Below are 13,728 nucleotides of genomic sequence, written 5' to 3' on the forward strand. Positions count from 1 at the left end.
AGGTCAACTTCAACTGCCCAGATCTGCAGACTGGTGGGTCACAGGGGTTCCTCAGGGTTCAGCTCTGGGAACTCTCCCCAGAACAGATGATTCAACGGTAGTTGTACGGATCTCAGACTGCCTGGCGGACATCTCAGCATGGAGAAAGAACAGCACCTACAGCTCAACCTAGCAAAGACAGAGCTTCTCATCATCCCTGCCACTAATTGTACAGCATAGTTTCACCTTCCAGCCAGGTTCATCAACAATAATCCCATCAAGTTCTGTCAGAAACCTTTGGGCTATCTTTGGTGACCAGCTGACCTTCAAAGACCACATTGCAAGGATGGCACGATCATGCAGGTTTGCAGTGCACCCCCTCTCATTTACTACCTCAGCAGTACTTCCCAATAGATATTGTCTTCCTGGCAAGATGTGTCACTCACATTTTAGGTAGTATATCTTGATGTTGTTTAAGAGTCTTTGACAGGATGTGTTACTCATGTGGTAATGTTCACCCCGATAAAGTGTAATTCAACAGACAATCATGACGTCTATTTACAGCAGATGATCCTAAGCCTGTAGCTTTGATATCCAGAACAACAGATTGCAATATAAATACTCTGAGGTTCTTTTCACTCAACCCTTTTTAATATTGATTTCCTTGCTGTAGCAGGCCATGAAGGCCCAATTAGACCAATGCAACAGGTCACACGTGGAACAACTCTTTCCTAAAGTGGACTGACACACAGTGCTGAATTAAAATAGTTTTATGTATGAAATCCACATTAATCTTGTTGAATGGCAAAACGTACACAAAACAAATACTCACACTGTCACACCTTTTAAATACATGTGTATTTAAAAGGTGTGACAGTGTGAGTATTTATGTAGACGGATCATTGGACGGACCATTGGATGACTACCCTGTGAAAAAGACACCTGTGACTCTTACTAGTGTGAGGGGGTATAGCTCAGTGGTAGAGCATTTGACTGCAGATCAAGAGGTCCCCGGTTCAAATCCGGGTGCCCCCTTATTTTTACTTTTTATTATAATCAGACCACATGGTTAGATGACAAGAAACCAGAATTAAAAAGCATATAACTAACTACAAACCTTGGCAATAACATAGGGCAAGAAACTGATCCCTTCCGAAATCTTCGTGGCCATAAATCTCACCTACCAGTAACCCACTGAGAAAGGGCCTGTTTACCTGACACACACCCTAGTTGACTACTAAGCAATTATGTCATTATTTTGGACTCACTTAATGACTCAACAGGAGGAGAAAGCATGGATAGACCATCATCAAATTTGCTCACTCAACAAGACGGTGTTGTCATCCAATGTAAGAAATACCATCCCATCCAGTGATTCTCAACCCAGGGGCCTCAACAAACTTCCTCAAGATGACTTCAAATTATTTAAAAATAATACAAAACATGCATTAAAATAAGCTAAAACAACAAAAAAATGGGTTATTTTTATAATGAAAATCTTTCTAGTCTTTCTAGTTATGCTAAGGCAAGCTCTAAAATATTAAATGAATGATTTTGAGGACAAAGGTTGAGATTCACTGCCATAGACAACATCTTTCGAACGCCTTGTGACATGCTAATTTCCGTGATTGTTATCTATCGTCATTTTTAACAACAGGTAGCCTAAAATTATATTTGTTGCCACATACATCAGCACATCAAGTGTAATTTATTTGAAGTACTGTTTTTACCTCAGTATTAACAACAGTTTTAATGTATTCATTTGTTGAATATTAAAAGGAAAGGATATAGATTAAAATGATGTACATTAACTCTTTATTTACACCAGCATCATTTCAGGGTGTAAACAGCGGTGTAAAACTACATGCAGGCCAAATCTTGATACAATATAGTTTCATGGGGCTTGATAATGAGCAAAAATACAATTCAAAAACAATGATTTACACTGAAATAAAATTATTTATAAAATAAAGACTTTCTACGAGTGAGAAAGTCTGTTTTTCCTCCTATTTAAAGATTTACCAAATTTGGCATATCACCTATAAAGTGGTGCAAATTACATCTCACCTTTATGAGGTGTAAAAAACAGGTTATTCAGAAACCTAGATTAAAATGAAAAAAGTAAATGTAGTGTTGGGGACAGATTTGATACAGTAAGGTAGAAAGCAAAACAACATACTTTCCAAATAGATCTTTGGTCTGTTTAAGAACAACGCATTAGCATACGGTTCTATATAAGGAGGGGACAGATTATCATCTGAATGATCAATGCAAATTGAGCTATATTCAGCTTCTGTTTGATCTGATAATGATCGATCGTCTTTATCTCATTCGGTCAGCACCTTTGTTTCACCTACTCAACAGTCAAATACATTTTAAACCCAGGCTAAATACATTTCTGAAAAGACAAAGGCATGTTTTTTTTTTTTGTAGATTTTTTATTTGTACAAAACATTTTTGTACAAAATTATATAAGAAATCATACTATGAATATCCAGTCTACTTTCAAAATAAAATACTTAAACACTATTTTCCAATCTGCATGCACACGTCTGTACAACATACACAAATCAATTCCTTTTAAATACTTCAAGTAATGCTTGTTCAGTAGCTTAGTGGCTCATCACAGATCAGTACGGGCATGTGAACCGTCTCCACCCCCTCTGATGGCTGCCTGTAGACAATTGCTCCACATGGGAAGCGGAGCCGTCAGCACAGTCAGAGGTGAATACAGTGGCACCAAATCATCATGATCGTGTCAGAGATCATTTCAGAAGTCTGTAATGTAAACATGTGGACCTCTAGAACGGAGTCACATAACGTACAAACACAAACGTGTATACACACATACACATTCTCTCACACACACAGAGTCTCTAGGCTCATTCTGGTTTCCAGAGCATGTTGAAGAAGTGTGTTCCTCCAGTTCCTCCCATTATTTCAGAATTACTCCGAGCACACCGAGAGGCACTGAGCGCTGGATAAAAGTCGAAGAAGGCCTAATCTCTATTTCAACAGTTCCAGAGGTTTAAGAAGCACCGCTGCTGGACTAATTCGCCACAACACGGGAGCGCATCCAGTCTAGACTGGCAGGTAAACTGTAGGAGGAAGAGAAAGAGGTGGTTACACATTATATAAACTAGCTCTCATTCAGGACACAAGCTTGGAAACATCTTAACCCTATAATGCCTACTGTATAATATTTGCAAATTTCTAAGGCCTCTACTTTATCAACATGATCACATTTCAAAAACCTGTTGTACACAATCTGCTAGTTTTTATAAACTATCTGGTTTTTAAAAGTAAAAGGCCTTTAAGTATAATTCTAAAACTGTCCATGTCTTTTTGCTGTGAAATCAAAATTCGAAATCAGCAAGCATAAAAATAAATTTTATATTGTTAGTAATATTTCAAGATGAACACTTACTGGACTGAAGAGACTTGGGTTTACTTGATTATCCATACATAATTTTTTAGAAAAACTATATTAAAATGTGAGTATCAAATATGATACATCCGGACTTTGAGGAACGTTTATTTAAACATCTCTCAATCATTGGAAGTGCATAGTGCACAATTAAAACTACAGAGCTTTGATCAATTAACTAAACATTTTTTCTTTAAAAAAAGCATCTAAATACATAGAGTTACAACTGATATTTATATGCAGTTTATTTAAGTAGTCATTAATTGACACTTCAAGCTATCAGAATTCTTACTTTTTGCCATATAAATATCAGCAACTGTAACAAATTGCATATTTTTGCCTCTGAATAAAACTGAGGTGTTTTTTTCTTCCTCGAGTATGAGCTCCATATTCTCACTATAACATATTCCAGATATGATACTAGACAAAAATACACAAATAAGCTTTTAGATTTTTTCTAAAAGTTCAATAAGATTTTCCATTAAAAAAAAGCCTACTATTTAATATGTCAGGCATTACAGGGTTAAACAAGCAAAACACACTGGTAAACACATGCATTCCTATAAAGCACACATACCCTTCTCCAGTGAGTGCACAGCAGGCCTGAACATGCCAGGAACGAGCGGTGAGCGAGCTGAGGGTCAGACTCTGAGATATCTCTGCAGCAGACATACTGTTCTTCATGTCCTGCTTATTCGCCAAAACCAGCACAGATGCGTTCTGCAGATCCTGTGTGGAGATTCGAGGAGGAGAAGGAATGAAAATAAACCATTAACAAGAAAGAAATAATGTTCAAAACAGTTAAGACTAGAGCTAATCTCACTTAGGCTGATCTAACCCAACCCTAAAAACCTGATTCAATCATTTGTTTGCAAATCCAAACTGTAAACAGAAATCTCTAATGATATTTCAGTCACGCTAAAATGTTTATATTCTTCCTTTTGTCCATTATGCCTTATTTGCATGATTTTAACAATTATTGTTTGTACTGTATTTTACTTACTGCATGAAATATTGTAATCAAATAGGCTACAGTAGCTGTTTGGTCAAAATTATGATTTCTCTGATTGGAAACAAGGCCATTTTAAATAGAGAAATGTGACCCTGGACCACAAAACCAGTCATAAGTCGCACGGGTATATTTATAGCAATAGCCAACAATACATTATATGGGTCAAAATTATTAATTTTTCTTTTATGCCAAAAATCATTTGGATATTAAGTAAAGATCATGTTCCATGAAGATTTTTCTACCGTAAAAATATCAAAAATGTATTTTTGTGAGTGGATATGCACTATAGCATTACTAAAATAATTCAAATAGTTGTATCTCAGCCAAATATTATCCTATCTTAACAAACCATCAATGCAAAGCTTATTTATTCAGTTTTCAGATGATTGACCCTTGTGACTGGTTTTGTGGTCCAGGATCACATATTACTTTGAACCAGTGTTATTACTGATAACTTAAACTACTAAACATTTTTGTTAATTTAAATAAAGCAGAAATAAAATAAAATAAAATATAAATATTATATAAAAAGCTAAATGAAAATGTTTTGCCTTGGCAACTAAAAGAAGTTTAAGTACTAAAACTGAACTAAAAATAAACGTAAAAATAAACAAAAAATAAAATAAACCTAAATAGTAATATTTAAAAAATAAATAAATAAAAATGACAAAAGAATAAATAAAATATTATAATAAACAAATTTAAATAGATTTTAAGCCCAGACCTTGATACTACATGTGTAAAAGTGCATGAAAAACCATGAAATATTCATAACAACTGTGTCATGAAGCAGCTGAATGCAAACTAACCTCGTGTGCAAGCATGCGATGAAGCTCCTCTTTAGTTACAGTCAGGCGTTCTCGATCAGTGCTATCAACAACCAGGATGACAATCTGTTACATTTAGAGAGGCAGATTATACATTCTGTAAAGACTATAAAATTGACAATAATACATTGTCTCTGTCTCTCAGCAGTAAGGAAAGATACATAACAAGTAAGTTCCACATAACTCCCATCACACCAGCAAAGCATGCAGGTTAATGATACGCACCTCTGTGTTACAGTAATACGAGTTCCAGGTAGCTCTGAGACTCTCCTGGCCGCCAATGTCCCAAACAAGGAAGCGCGTTTTCTTTACGGCGATCTCCTCGACGTTGCTGCCAATTGTGGGAGAAGTCTGCACGGCTTCTTTAGTTAAACTGGAGAGAACAAGGCATAGAAGGTTCAAAAGCTGAGTGGAAACATGTAACATGTCGATGTGTCACGGTACAGTGGTAATACGAAGCCACGTGTTTCTCCTGCTTATACTTTCAAAAAGAAAAAACACTTACAACTGGTAGAGGATGGTGGTCTTCCCAGCATTGTCCAAACCGACAATAATTACTTTGTGTTCTGGAAAGAGAAAAGGGGGGTTTGTTTTATCTTTTCTGTATGATAATGTCATCTAATAACATCAACCTTGTAAACCAAGGAATGCACGTCTGAGAACTCAGTGTTCAGTGATCTATGTCTGTTTGGGTTAAACAAAGTTTGGAAAAGTTGTGTAAATAGGTGTAGAATAACTATAGGTAAGCAAGTTTGATCTTTGAACCTCACTGGGATCTTATCTGACATGCACTGCAGATAGAACAGAACATCCTAACAGACTTTCATAAACGTGTATTTCTCAATGACATGTTATTAGTCACTTTTCACATTGGAAACCTGGGTAATATTGTTTCACATTTCAACACTACTCATATTTTATTCTGGTTTAGTAATTTGGCTTCGAGAATTCACACTGTACATTAGTTTTTACAAATTAAACAGCGCGTGAAAGTTTCACAAAATAAACAAAGCTGATGAATGTTTACTAAACACACACTAAGGACGTTCGTGATTGGTTGTCTGTTGCTAAACAAATTGGCGTTATTTTAGCTCCGCATCGGTTCTCGTAAATCTCGTAAATCGTAACCCAGGTAAGAGGTGCTGACATCTTACAAAACTACAACCGTGGAACATTGATTAAATCAGAGTTAAAACTGGCCTTTGGCCGGAGCTTGAAAACACATTAACAATTAAGACGTGAAGAGTACAAACTAAGTTTCTCAATAGCCAGGACAGAGTGTTACCAGGTAAATTTTCTTTTAATTAATTATACTGAAAACAAGTAAGGTTATCTTAACTACAATTATAACAACAAGGCCATTTTAAAAATACTTAACTTGCAAAAATAATAATTAAAATACTCAGCTTGCAAAATAATAACAATCTTAAATCCGCATCCTCCTTTTTAAAATCCGCTTACCTCTATCTCCGAAAACAGTCATCAGTTTGGCGAACAGCAGCCCCATTTCCGAAGGCAGTGAATTTAAAAGGCCGGGTTTGTTAACGATCACACCGGGTTTTTTGAATTCACCGAGCGCTGAAGTAAATTTGATCTTCTGGTTCCTTTGGTTCCCTCTTTATAGCTGGGCAGTAAATACTTTTACAGTTACGTTAAAACAACGGACCAACGAGCGATTGTATTTTCTTAAACTATGGTCGAAATGTTAAGAGATCCTTTCCCTGAGTGACTGTTATTTAATCGACCGGTGTCTGTCTAATTATCCCTCTGCTCTAATACATAATATCGGGCCAGAATACGGAATTTCGTCGTGTTTTTCGTGGGCGTATGCATATTTAAACGACGAGTAATGACGCAAGGTCGCGTCACGCGTTTCAGGGGTAGTCGAAACGGCAATCCTCATTGGACGCCCACGGGGATGACGCAAATTTCCGTACAATTCTTTTTGTCCGTATATAGAACTGGGCAGGGCGTTCTTTGGCGGCGTGGAGTTTTATTTTCGAGTTAGAGGGGAATTTGAGAGGAAGTTTAATGGAACTTTAATCAGAAAGTAAAAGAGATCTCATGGAATTCCCTGGACTCTCGGTTAATGAACCACAATAAAAACTATTTTCCTCGTTGTCATAAAATCAGATCTCTTACATCTTGCCTACATAACTGACTCAAAACAATAACCTTACTTGACATTTTCTGTCTGACCTCAGTGACCTCCTAGATTCTATATCAACCCTTATACAACCAGAAATCAATCAAAATATATCAAAACAATATTATTGACTTAAGTATACTTATTTGATTAAATATTATAGCTTGAAAAACAAATCATATGAATTGCCATCACAACATATCAAGTGATGGAACCACATCCTTTCCATACTTTCTGTTCCTCTTGATGTGATCTGAGCATGATGAGTTTCCTGTTGTCAATGTCCTTCTAAGAATGTCGTGAGCTGAATCAGGTTTCTCGCACACCCACACTCGTGTTTTCTCAGCATGAGTCTGTGTTTTGAACACTTTGGGTACTTCTTAAATGTCATGATATGTGGAATAATGAGACACAATTTGAGAACATCTGCTACAGGAAGAACAGAAGCATGTAATGTGCAGAGCGTAGACACATCACTTCACAAATGTGCAAGTGTGGTTAAGTGTCAGCCGCACATCTGGCCTAGAGTGATGTAAATTCGTTTTGTGTGGTGTTTTTTCATGTACCCACCTGTGAACAGAAACGGTTGTTGGTTCAGGTCAAGACACTTGTGTTACAAAAGACAAGAAGAATGAAGGAAATATTCTCTTGCCTAATTACAATTCCAGGAAATGCAATCATATTTTGCATGCCATTAAAGAAATGTAATCAAGACGTATGCAAAGTAAACAACATTTTAACTGGCATGGGCTAGTTTGTCATGCTCTTTATTGAGATGAGTTGATCAGACACTTTGCATGATCAGTACACACTCGTGTGAATTTAGGAGTTTGACTGTAAACCAGGATTACCCCCATAAATGAGAGGTGATAACCATCTTTTTACTTCTTCCTCGCACCCCTTTGTCTCAAATCCTGCATTGTTTCCTCACTCCTTTTTTGTGTTCTTCCCGGCCCCCCACCACCAGATATTCTTTCTCACCCTCTCCCACCCCCATCACACCCTTTTGCTCTTACCCCTCTATCACTTCTTCTCATGTTTCCCACAAGTCCCTTGTGGATCTATTCCAGTGGTTCTCAACCTTTTTGACTCAAAGGCTCCTCGTTGCCCGACAATTTTTGAAGGCCTCCCCTCCATATATGCAAATATATTTCCAGTATTTCTGCTGTATTCTGGCATTAAATAAATCAACATGGTTAATGGCTTAGATAAGTATTTTCATATATTAAAGTTAATTAATTTATCATAATACATGTATTATATTTAATTTAATTGATATGTAATATTTCATTTTTTTATATATATATTTAATATACTAAATTAATTAACCATTGGTGATTCCAGAAGAATATAATATTCTGTATGTTCTTCAATAAAAACAATATTTATTGTGTAAAAATAAAAAAAATATTTTTTTTAGTTTACATCTCGATTTTGTGTTTTTTTTTTAAGCATTTAAATTTTGATTATAGTTCGATAATTTTAATATTAAAGTTTTTAATGTTGTTTATATGTCTATGTGGTGTTTTTAATATGCTTTAAAACAAACCATGTGCAAATTCATGTCAACACCATTGCTGAGTATTTTCTATTTCAAAAAACTGCAGTGGAAAAAGACAGTCTCAAACCTGTGGTTTGAAACCGCTGGTGTCTGTGACGTCACAAACTACCTTGTAACCAATCATTTGCATATCATTAACCATGAGCGCTCTGAAGCAGGAGAGTCTCAAGAAACCAGGTTATCCCTGTATATTTTTTTGTTGATATAAAAATCAGGTAGATTTAGCAATATAGCGGGTGAATGATGCATATTACGATGTTATGATGAACTATATGCCTTTCTCCTCTGAAGTTGATCAAAGTGTTTGTAAGGATACTGACTGTTAGAAGGCAGCTGTCTGACTCTGACATGGTGAACGAGAGCATGGTTTGTAACATTAGCAACACATTATTAGCAGCTGTTTGTTACCGTAGTCAAGAAAAAGGCTAATCTATATATATAAATATTAATTACCATCATGTGTCCAAGTGGATCTCTGAGCTCGTGCAAGTTATTGGAGGCAGAGCCAATTAGCATATTCATAGATCCGCGTATAATAAATGAAGCAAGGGTGTAGAGTTACATTCAAGCTATTTTAAGGCATGAAGACATTTTGTTTTTCACAGGAAAAAATGTTTAAATATGTCATTTGGTGATCAAAGATTTTTAGAAGTTTTAAGGGATAAAATTATTGACTACAAAGGGACTTTAATAATAATTAACTGAAACACTTTTAAGTCCTCCTGCCGCCCCCTTGGAAGTTGAGAACCACTGATCTATACTCTGCATTAATTTTGTAGGTTCCGAAATGACGTGAAAATAGCAACGGCACAGGAAACAGTTGATCCAGATTAAAATTTTTAATTAAAATATGAATTTATCCACAGATTAAAAACAAAAAGTAAAATGGAGCTACAATCAGGCACCAAAGAATACGTCTGTTTTCCTTATATTTTGAAACAATTGCGATAATGCAACAATAACATTATTTAGTAAGCTATCTACTTGTATATTTAGCGAATTTCATCATGATGATCTTTTAAAACATAGGTGAGGGTAAAAAGAGGCTCATAGACATTCACCAATGCTCCGGTTACATAAAATAGTAAAGACTCCAGATTTTCTCCCATTTCATACACACACACACACACACACACACACACACACACACACACACACACACACACACACAGTCATGGCTTAGAAACTGGCCACAGAGATAACACAAAAAGCAGTAGCATTAGCATGAGTTTGGCAGTAGGATGTGTGTATCTGTGTATGTCAGTGTTGAGTTTGTAAGATTAAATGTGTTTCTATGCAACTCCTCAGACTGTGAAGTGAATCCTTAAACTGTCATGCAATAAACACTTTGTTTAATCTTAAAATGACTAGCAGTGCAAACATGTCGCTGTGGAAAAAAGGTAAAATGGTAACTTAGACTACTATTACACACTACAACAATAACAAGGACAACAACTGTATATGTTGCATTGAGTTAAGACAACCCACCACGTTTACAGTGGGAGTGGCCTGATGAAAGATTCCGGCACTTGTGATTGGTTGACCTGTGTGACTGACGTGTGAATAAGGCAGAACATGTTTCCAATGGCAGTGGTACACTAATGGCACAAATGCTAAAAGCCCTTGAGCAGGCACAGAAGACGAGACAGAGCCGGTTACAATCAACACAAAGCTATTTGTGTTAGTGGTCTCAAACATTTAGGGCTTTTAGTTTGAAAAATTGTCTCTTAGACCCTCTTAATTGTCTTATTTATATTTGCATATTAGCCTTTTATAAACACTAGCTGATCTGGATTAACGTGCAGATGCATTTGTTAGCCCTATTAAACTATAACATGTGAGCACCACAGCACCCCTTCTGGATTGGAGGAGTACGCAGCAGCGGTGGAGCTCTGTAAAGGTTTTAGCGGGCTAAAGACTGGGTAGACCTTTTGAGACTCAATAAATAAAATAAATAGAATAAAACATGACACAAAACACGCTCTGCAGTAGTGTAGTCTGGGAAATCAAACTGGAGGGTCTCTCCCAAGACTTTCATGTATCAGAAAGACCCTGTTTAAGACTACAGAGGATGCACACATGCACATACGCACCCGACCGACCACCGAACCATACGAACAAACGCACACATACTTTTGCAAGATTTTGGCTATACATTCTGAATCGTGTTTAATGCTCAGAAAGGACAGTTACTAACCTCATAATGATTAGGTGTCATGCAGTACTATACAAAAGTAAAACAGAATGAAGAAAGGTTCTCCTCAAAAACAGGTTGAAACTAAATATGTAATGACCAAGAGCTTTGTTAGCGTAATGCGAATGTCGTGAGTGTTAGCTGTACAGCGTTTGTCAATGATTGTGTGTTTCTCTGGGTTGTAAACAGATCCAACTATAGAGATTCTACTTAGTGTCGTTCTAAACAACTCCTCTCAGGTAAACCTGCTTTAGCGAATGTACACATCTCTGCTCCACTCCTCTTGGCTATGGTTACGGCCCGTTGTCGGCCCGCCGCCTTCTGCATCCTGACAGTAGCGCTCCCTCAGCTTGCCTCGTCCACGCTGGTGCTGATTGGCTGGTGGTGGGACCACGTTGAGGTTCTCCTGGTCAGGCTCCGCCCCTTCATCCTCCCAGGAGGCCTGGCGAGGAGCGTGGTGGGCAGGGTTTAGACGGTACGAGCGACACGGGTCCGGCTCCTCGTATGGATCGGTCTCCATGTCGTCGGTGTAAGCGGAATCGCGGCTGCCCTGGGTCTCGGAATCGAACGTGTCCTGCCGCGACAGACCTCGTCCGCCTGTTTGCAACTGGCTGCGTGAAGAGCGCAGCGGCTGCTTCCCACCCAGGTCGCTCTGGTAGTCTTGGAGACTGCCACGTTCAGGCCCTTCCCTCTTCTGTTCTCCATGCACCAAGAATGGCCCCTACAGCAAGCCACACCCCCAAAACACACCACAACAGGCCAAGGCACATGCAGACACACAAAAAACAGAGCAAGCGGCATGTTAATACAAAGGTTAGAGGTCATCTTTTTACCTTACAAGTTAAAGGTGCAGTGTGTAAATTTTAGTAGCGAGGTTGCGAACTGCAACTAATGGTGCACACCCCTCGCACCCCTCCCTTACGGAGAAGCTACGGTAGCCGTCTGGCCGACACAACACAAAGATGTCATCGTCTGAGACAGCAGAGTAGCTTGTGTGAAGCAATGAGGTTTCTTCTTACTACTAACAAAGAATGGTCTCTGCTTCTAATAAACCAGACGACTACTACTACTACTTCTTCTTCATGCGTATTCAATGTAGTGACGATGCAAGCTGCCTCTAAAAACATGAACGATTTAGAAGAAGAACAACATAGTGACGAAACGTGTTCTGTGGAGTGTTTGTCCGTTTAGGGCTGCTGTAGAAGCACGCTGGCGCATAATGGCGACTTGACATAGAGGGGGGACCCGCGGTGTATGAGATAGAAATGGCTCATTCTAAGGTAATAAAAACATAACGGTTCATTATGTAAAGTCTTTTTGCACCACTGAAAACATAGTTATGTATATTATATTGCATTTCTGTCAATAGATTTTACACATTGCACCTTTACAGTGCATCCGGAAAGTATTCACAGCTCTTCACTTTTTCCACATTTTGTTATGTTACAGCCTTATTCCAAAAGGGATTAAATTCATTATTGTCCTCAAAATTCTACAAACAATACCCCATAATGACAATGTGAAAGAAGTTTGTTTGAAATCTTTGCAAATTTATAAAAAATAAAACACGAAAATAAATCACATGTACATAAGCATTTACAGCCTTTGCCATGAAACTCAAAATTGAGCTCAGGTGCATCCTGTTTCCACTGATCATCCTTGAGATGTTTCTACAACTTGATTGGAGTCCACCTGTGGTAAATTCAGTTGATTGGACATGATTCGGAAAGGCACACACCTGTCTATATAAGGTCCCACAGTTAACAGTGCATGTCAGAGCACAAACCAAGCCATGAAGTCCAAGAAATTATCTGTAGACCTCCCTGACTAAGAAGGGCCTTAGTCAGGGAGGTGACCAAGAACCCGATGGTCACTCTGACATAGCTCCAGCATTTCTCTGTGGAGAGAGGAGAACCCTCCAGAAGAACAACCATCTCTGCAGCACTCCACCAATCAGGCCTGTATGGTAGAGTGGCCAGACGGAAGCCACTCCTCAGTAAAAGGCACATGACAGTCCGCCTAGAGTTTGCCAAAGATCACCTGAAGGACTCTCAGACCATGAGATCAACAAAGATTGAACTCTTTGGCCTGAATAGCAAGCATCATGTCTGGAGGAAACCAGGCACCGCTCATCACCTGGCCAATACCATCACTACAGTGAAGCATGGTGGTGGCAGCATCATGTTGTGGAGATGTTTTTCAGCGGCAGAAACTGGGAGACTAGTCAGGATCGAGGGAAAGATGAATGCAGCAATGTACAGAGACATTCTTGATGAAAACCTGCTCCAGAGCACTCTGGACCTCAGACTGGGGGGAAGGTTCATCTTCCAACAGGACAACGACCCTAAGCACACAGCCAAGATAACAAAGGACTGGCTATGAGACAACCCTGTGAATGTCCTTGAGTGGCCCAGGCAGAGCCCAGACTTGAACCCGATTGAACATCTCTGGAGAGATCTGAAAACTGACGCTCCTCATCCAGCCTGATGGAGCTTGAGAGGTCCTGCAAAGAAGAATGGGAGAAACTGCCCAAAAATAGGTGTGCCAAGCTTGTAGCATCATACTCAAAAAGACGTGAGGCT

At 38.4% G+C, this 13,728-nt stretch overlaps 2 protein-coding genes across 6 annotated transcripts in view; both read right to left on the reverse strand.

Moving 5' to 3' along the window:
* Positions 1-2,396: 2,396 nt before the first annotated feature.
* Positions 2,397-7,080, reverse strand: arl5c (ADP-ribosylation factor-like 5C). Its single transcript, XM_051885475.1, has 6 exons — positions 6,707-7,080; positions 5,751-5,811; positions 5,471-5,618; positions 5,228-5,311; positions 3,984-4,135; positions 2,397-3,077 (listed from the first exon to the last, which is right to left on the reverse strand). The coding sequence occupies exons 1-6, from the start codon at positions 6,750-6,752 to the stop codon at positions 3,029-3,031; spliced, it is 540 nt and encodes a 179-aa protein (XP_051741435.1). The 5' UTR covers positions 6,753-7,080; the 3' UTR covers positions 2,397-3,028.
* Positions 7,081-9,776: 2,696 nt separating this feature from the next.
* cacnb1 (calcium channel, voltage-dependent, beta 1 subunit) overlaps positions 9,777-13,728 on the reverse strand; it is a 40,734-nt gene continuing 36,782 nt past the window's right edge. For all 5 annotated transcript variants that reach the window (XM_051885465.1, XM_051885463.1, XM_051885464.1 and 2 more), the window contains one exon: positions 9,777-11,867. In XM_051885465.1, the coding sequence (XP_051741425.1) occupies positions 11,397-11,867 (471 nt within the window). In that variant the 3' untranslated portion in view covers positions 9,777-11,396. The remainder of the gene's footprint in view (positions 11,868-13,728) is intronic.

Source organism: Ctenopharyngodon idella, chromosome 3 (genome assembly GCF_019924925.1).
Source record: "Ctenopharyngodon idella isolate HZGC_01 chromosome 3, HZGC01, whole genome shotgun sequence".
NCBI classification, from domain to species: Eukaryota; Metazoa; Chordata; class Actinopteri; order Cypriniformes; family Xenocyprididae; genus Ctenopharyngodon; species Ctenopharyngodon idella.

What these genes read in the sequence shown, in the direction of transcription:
- arl5c (XM_051885475.1), bottom strand. Translation starts at nt 6,752, where the DNA reads ATGGGGCTGCTGTTCGCCAAACTGATGACTGTTTTCGGAGATAGAG. An exon ending in CGTATTACTGTAACACAGAG is followed by an intron (nt 5,312 to 5,470) that starts GTGCGTATCATT and finishes TAAATGTAACAG; the next exon opens with ATTGTCATCCTGGTTGTTGA. An exon ending in ATCGCATGCTTGCACACGAG is followed by an intron (nt 4,136 to 5,227) that starts GTTAGTTTGCAT and finishes ATCTCCACACAG; the next exon opens with GATCTGCAGAACGCATCTGT.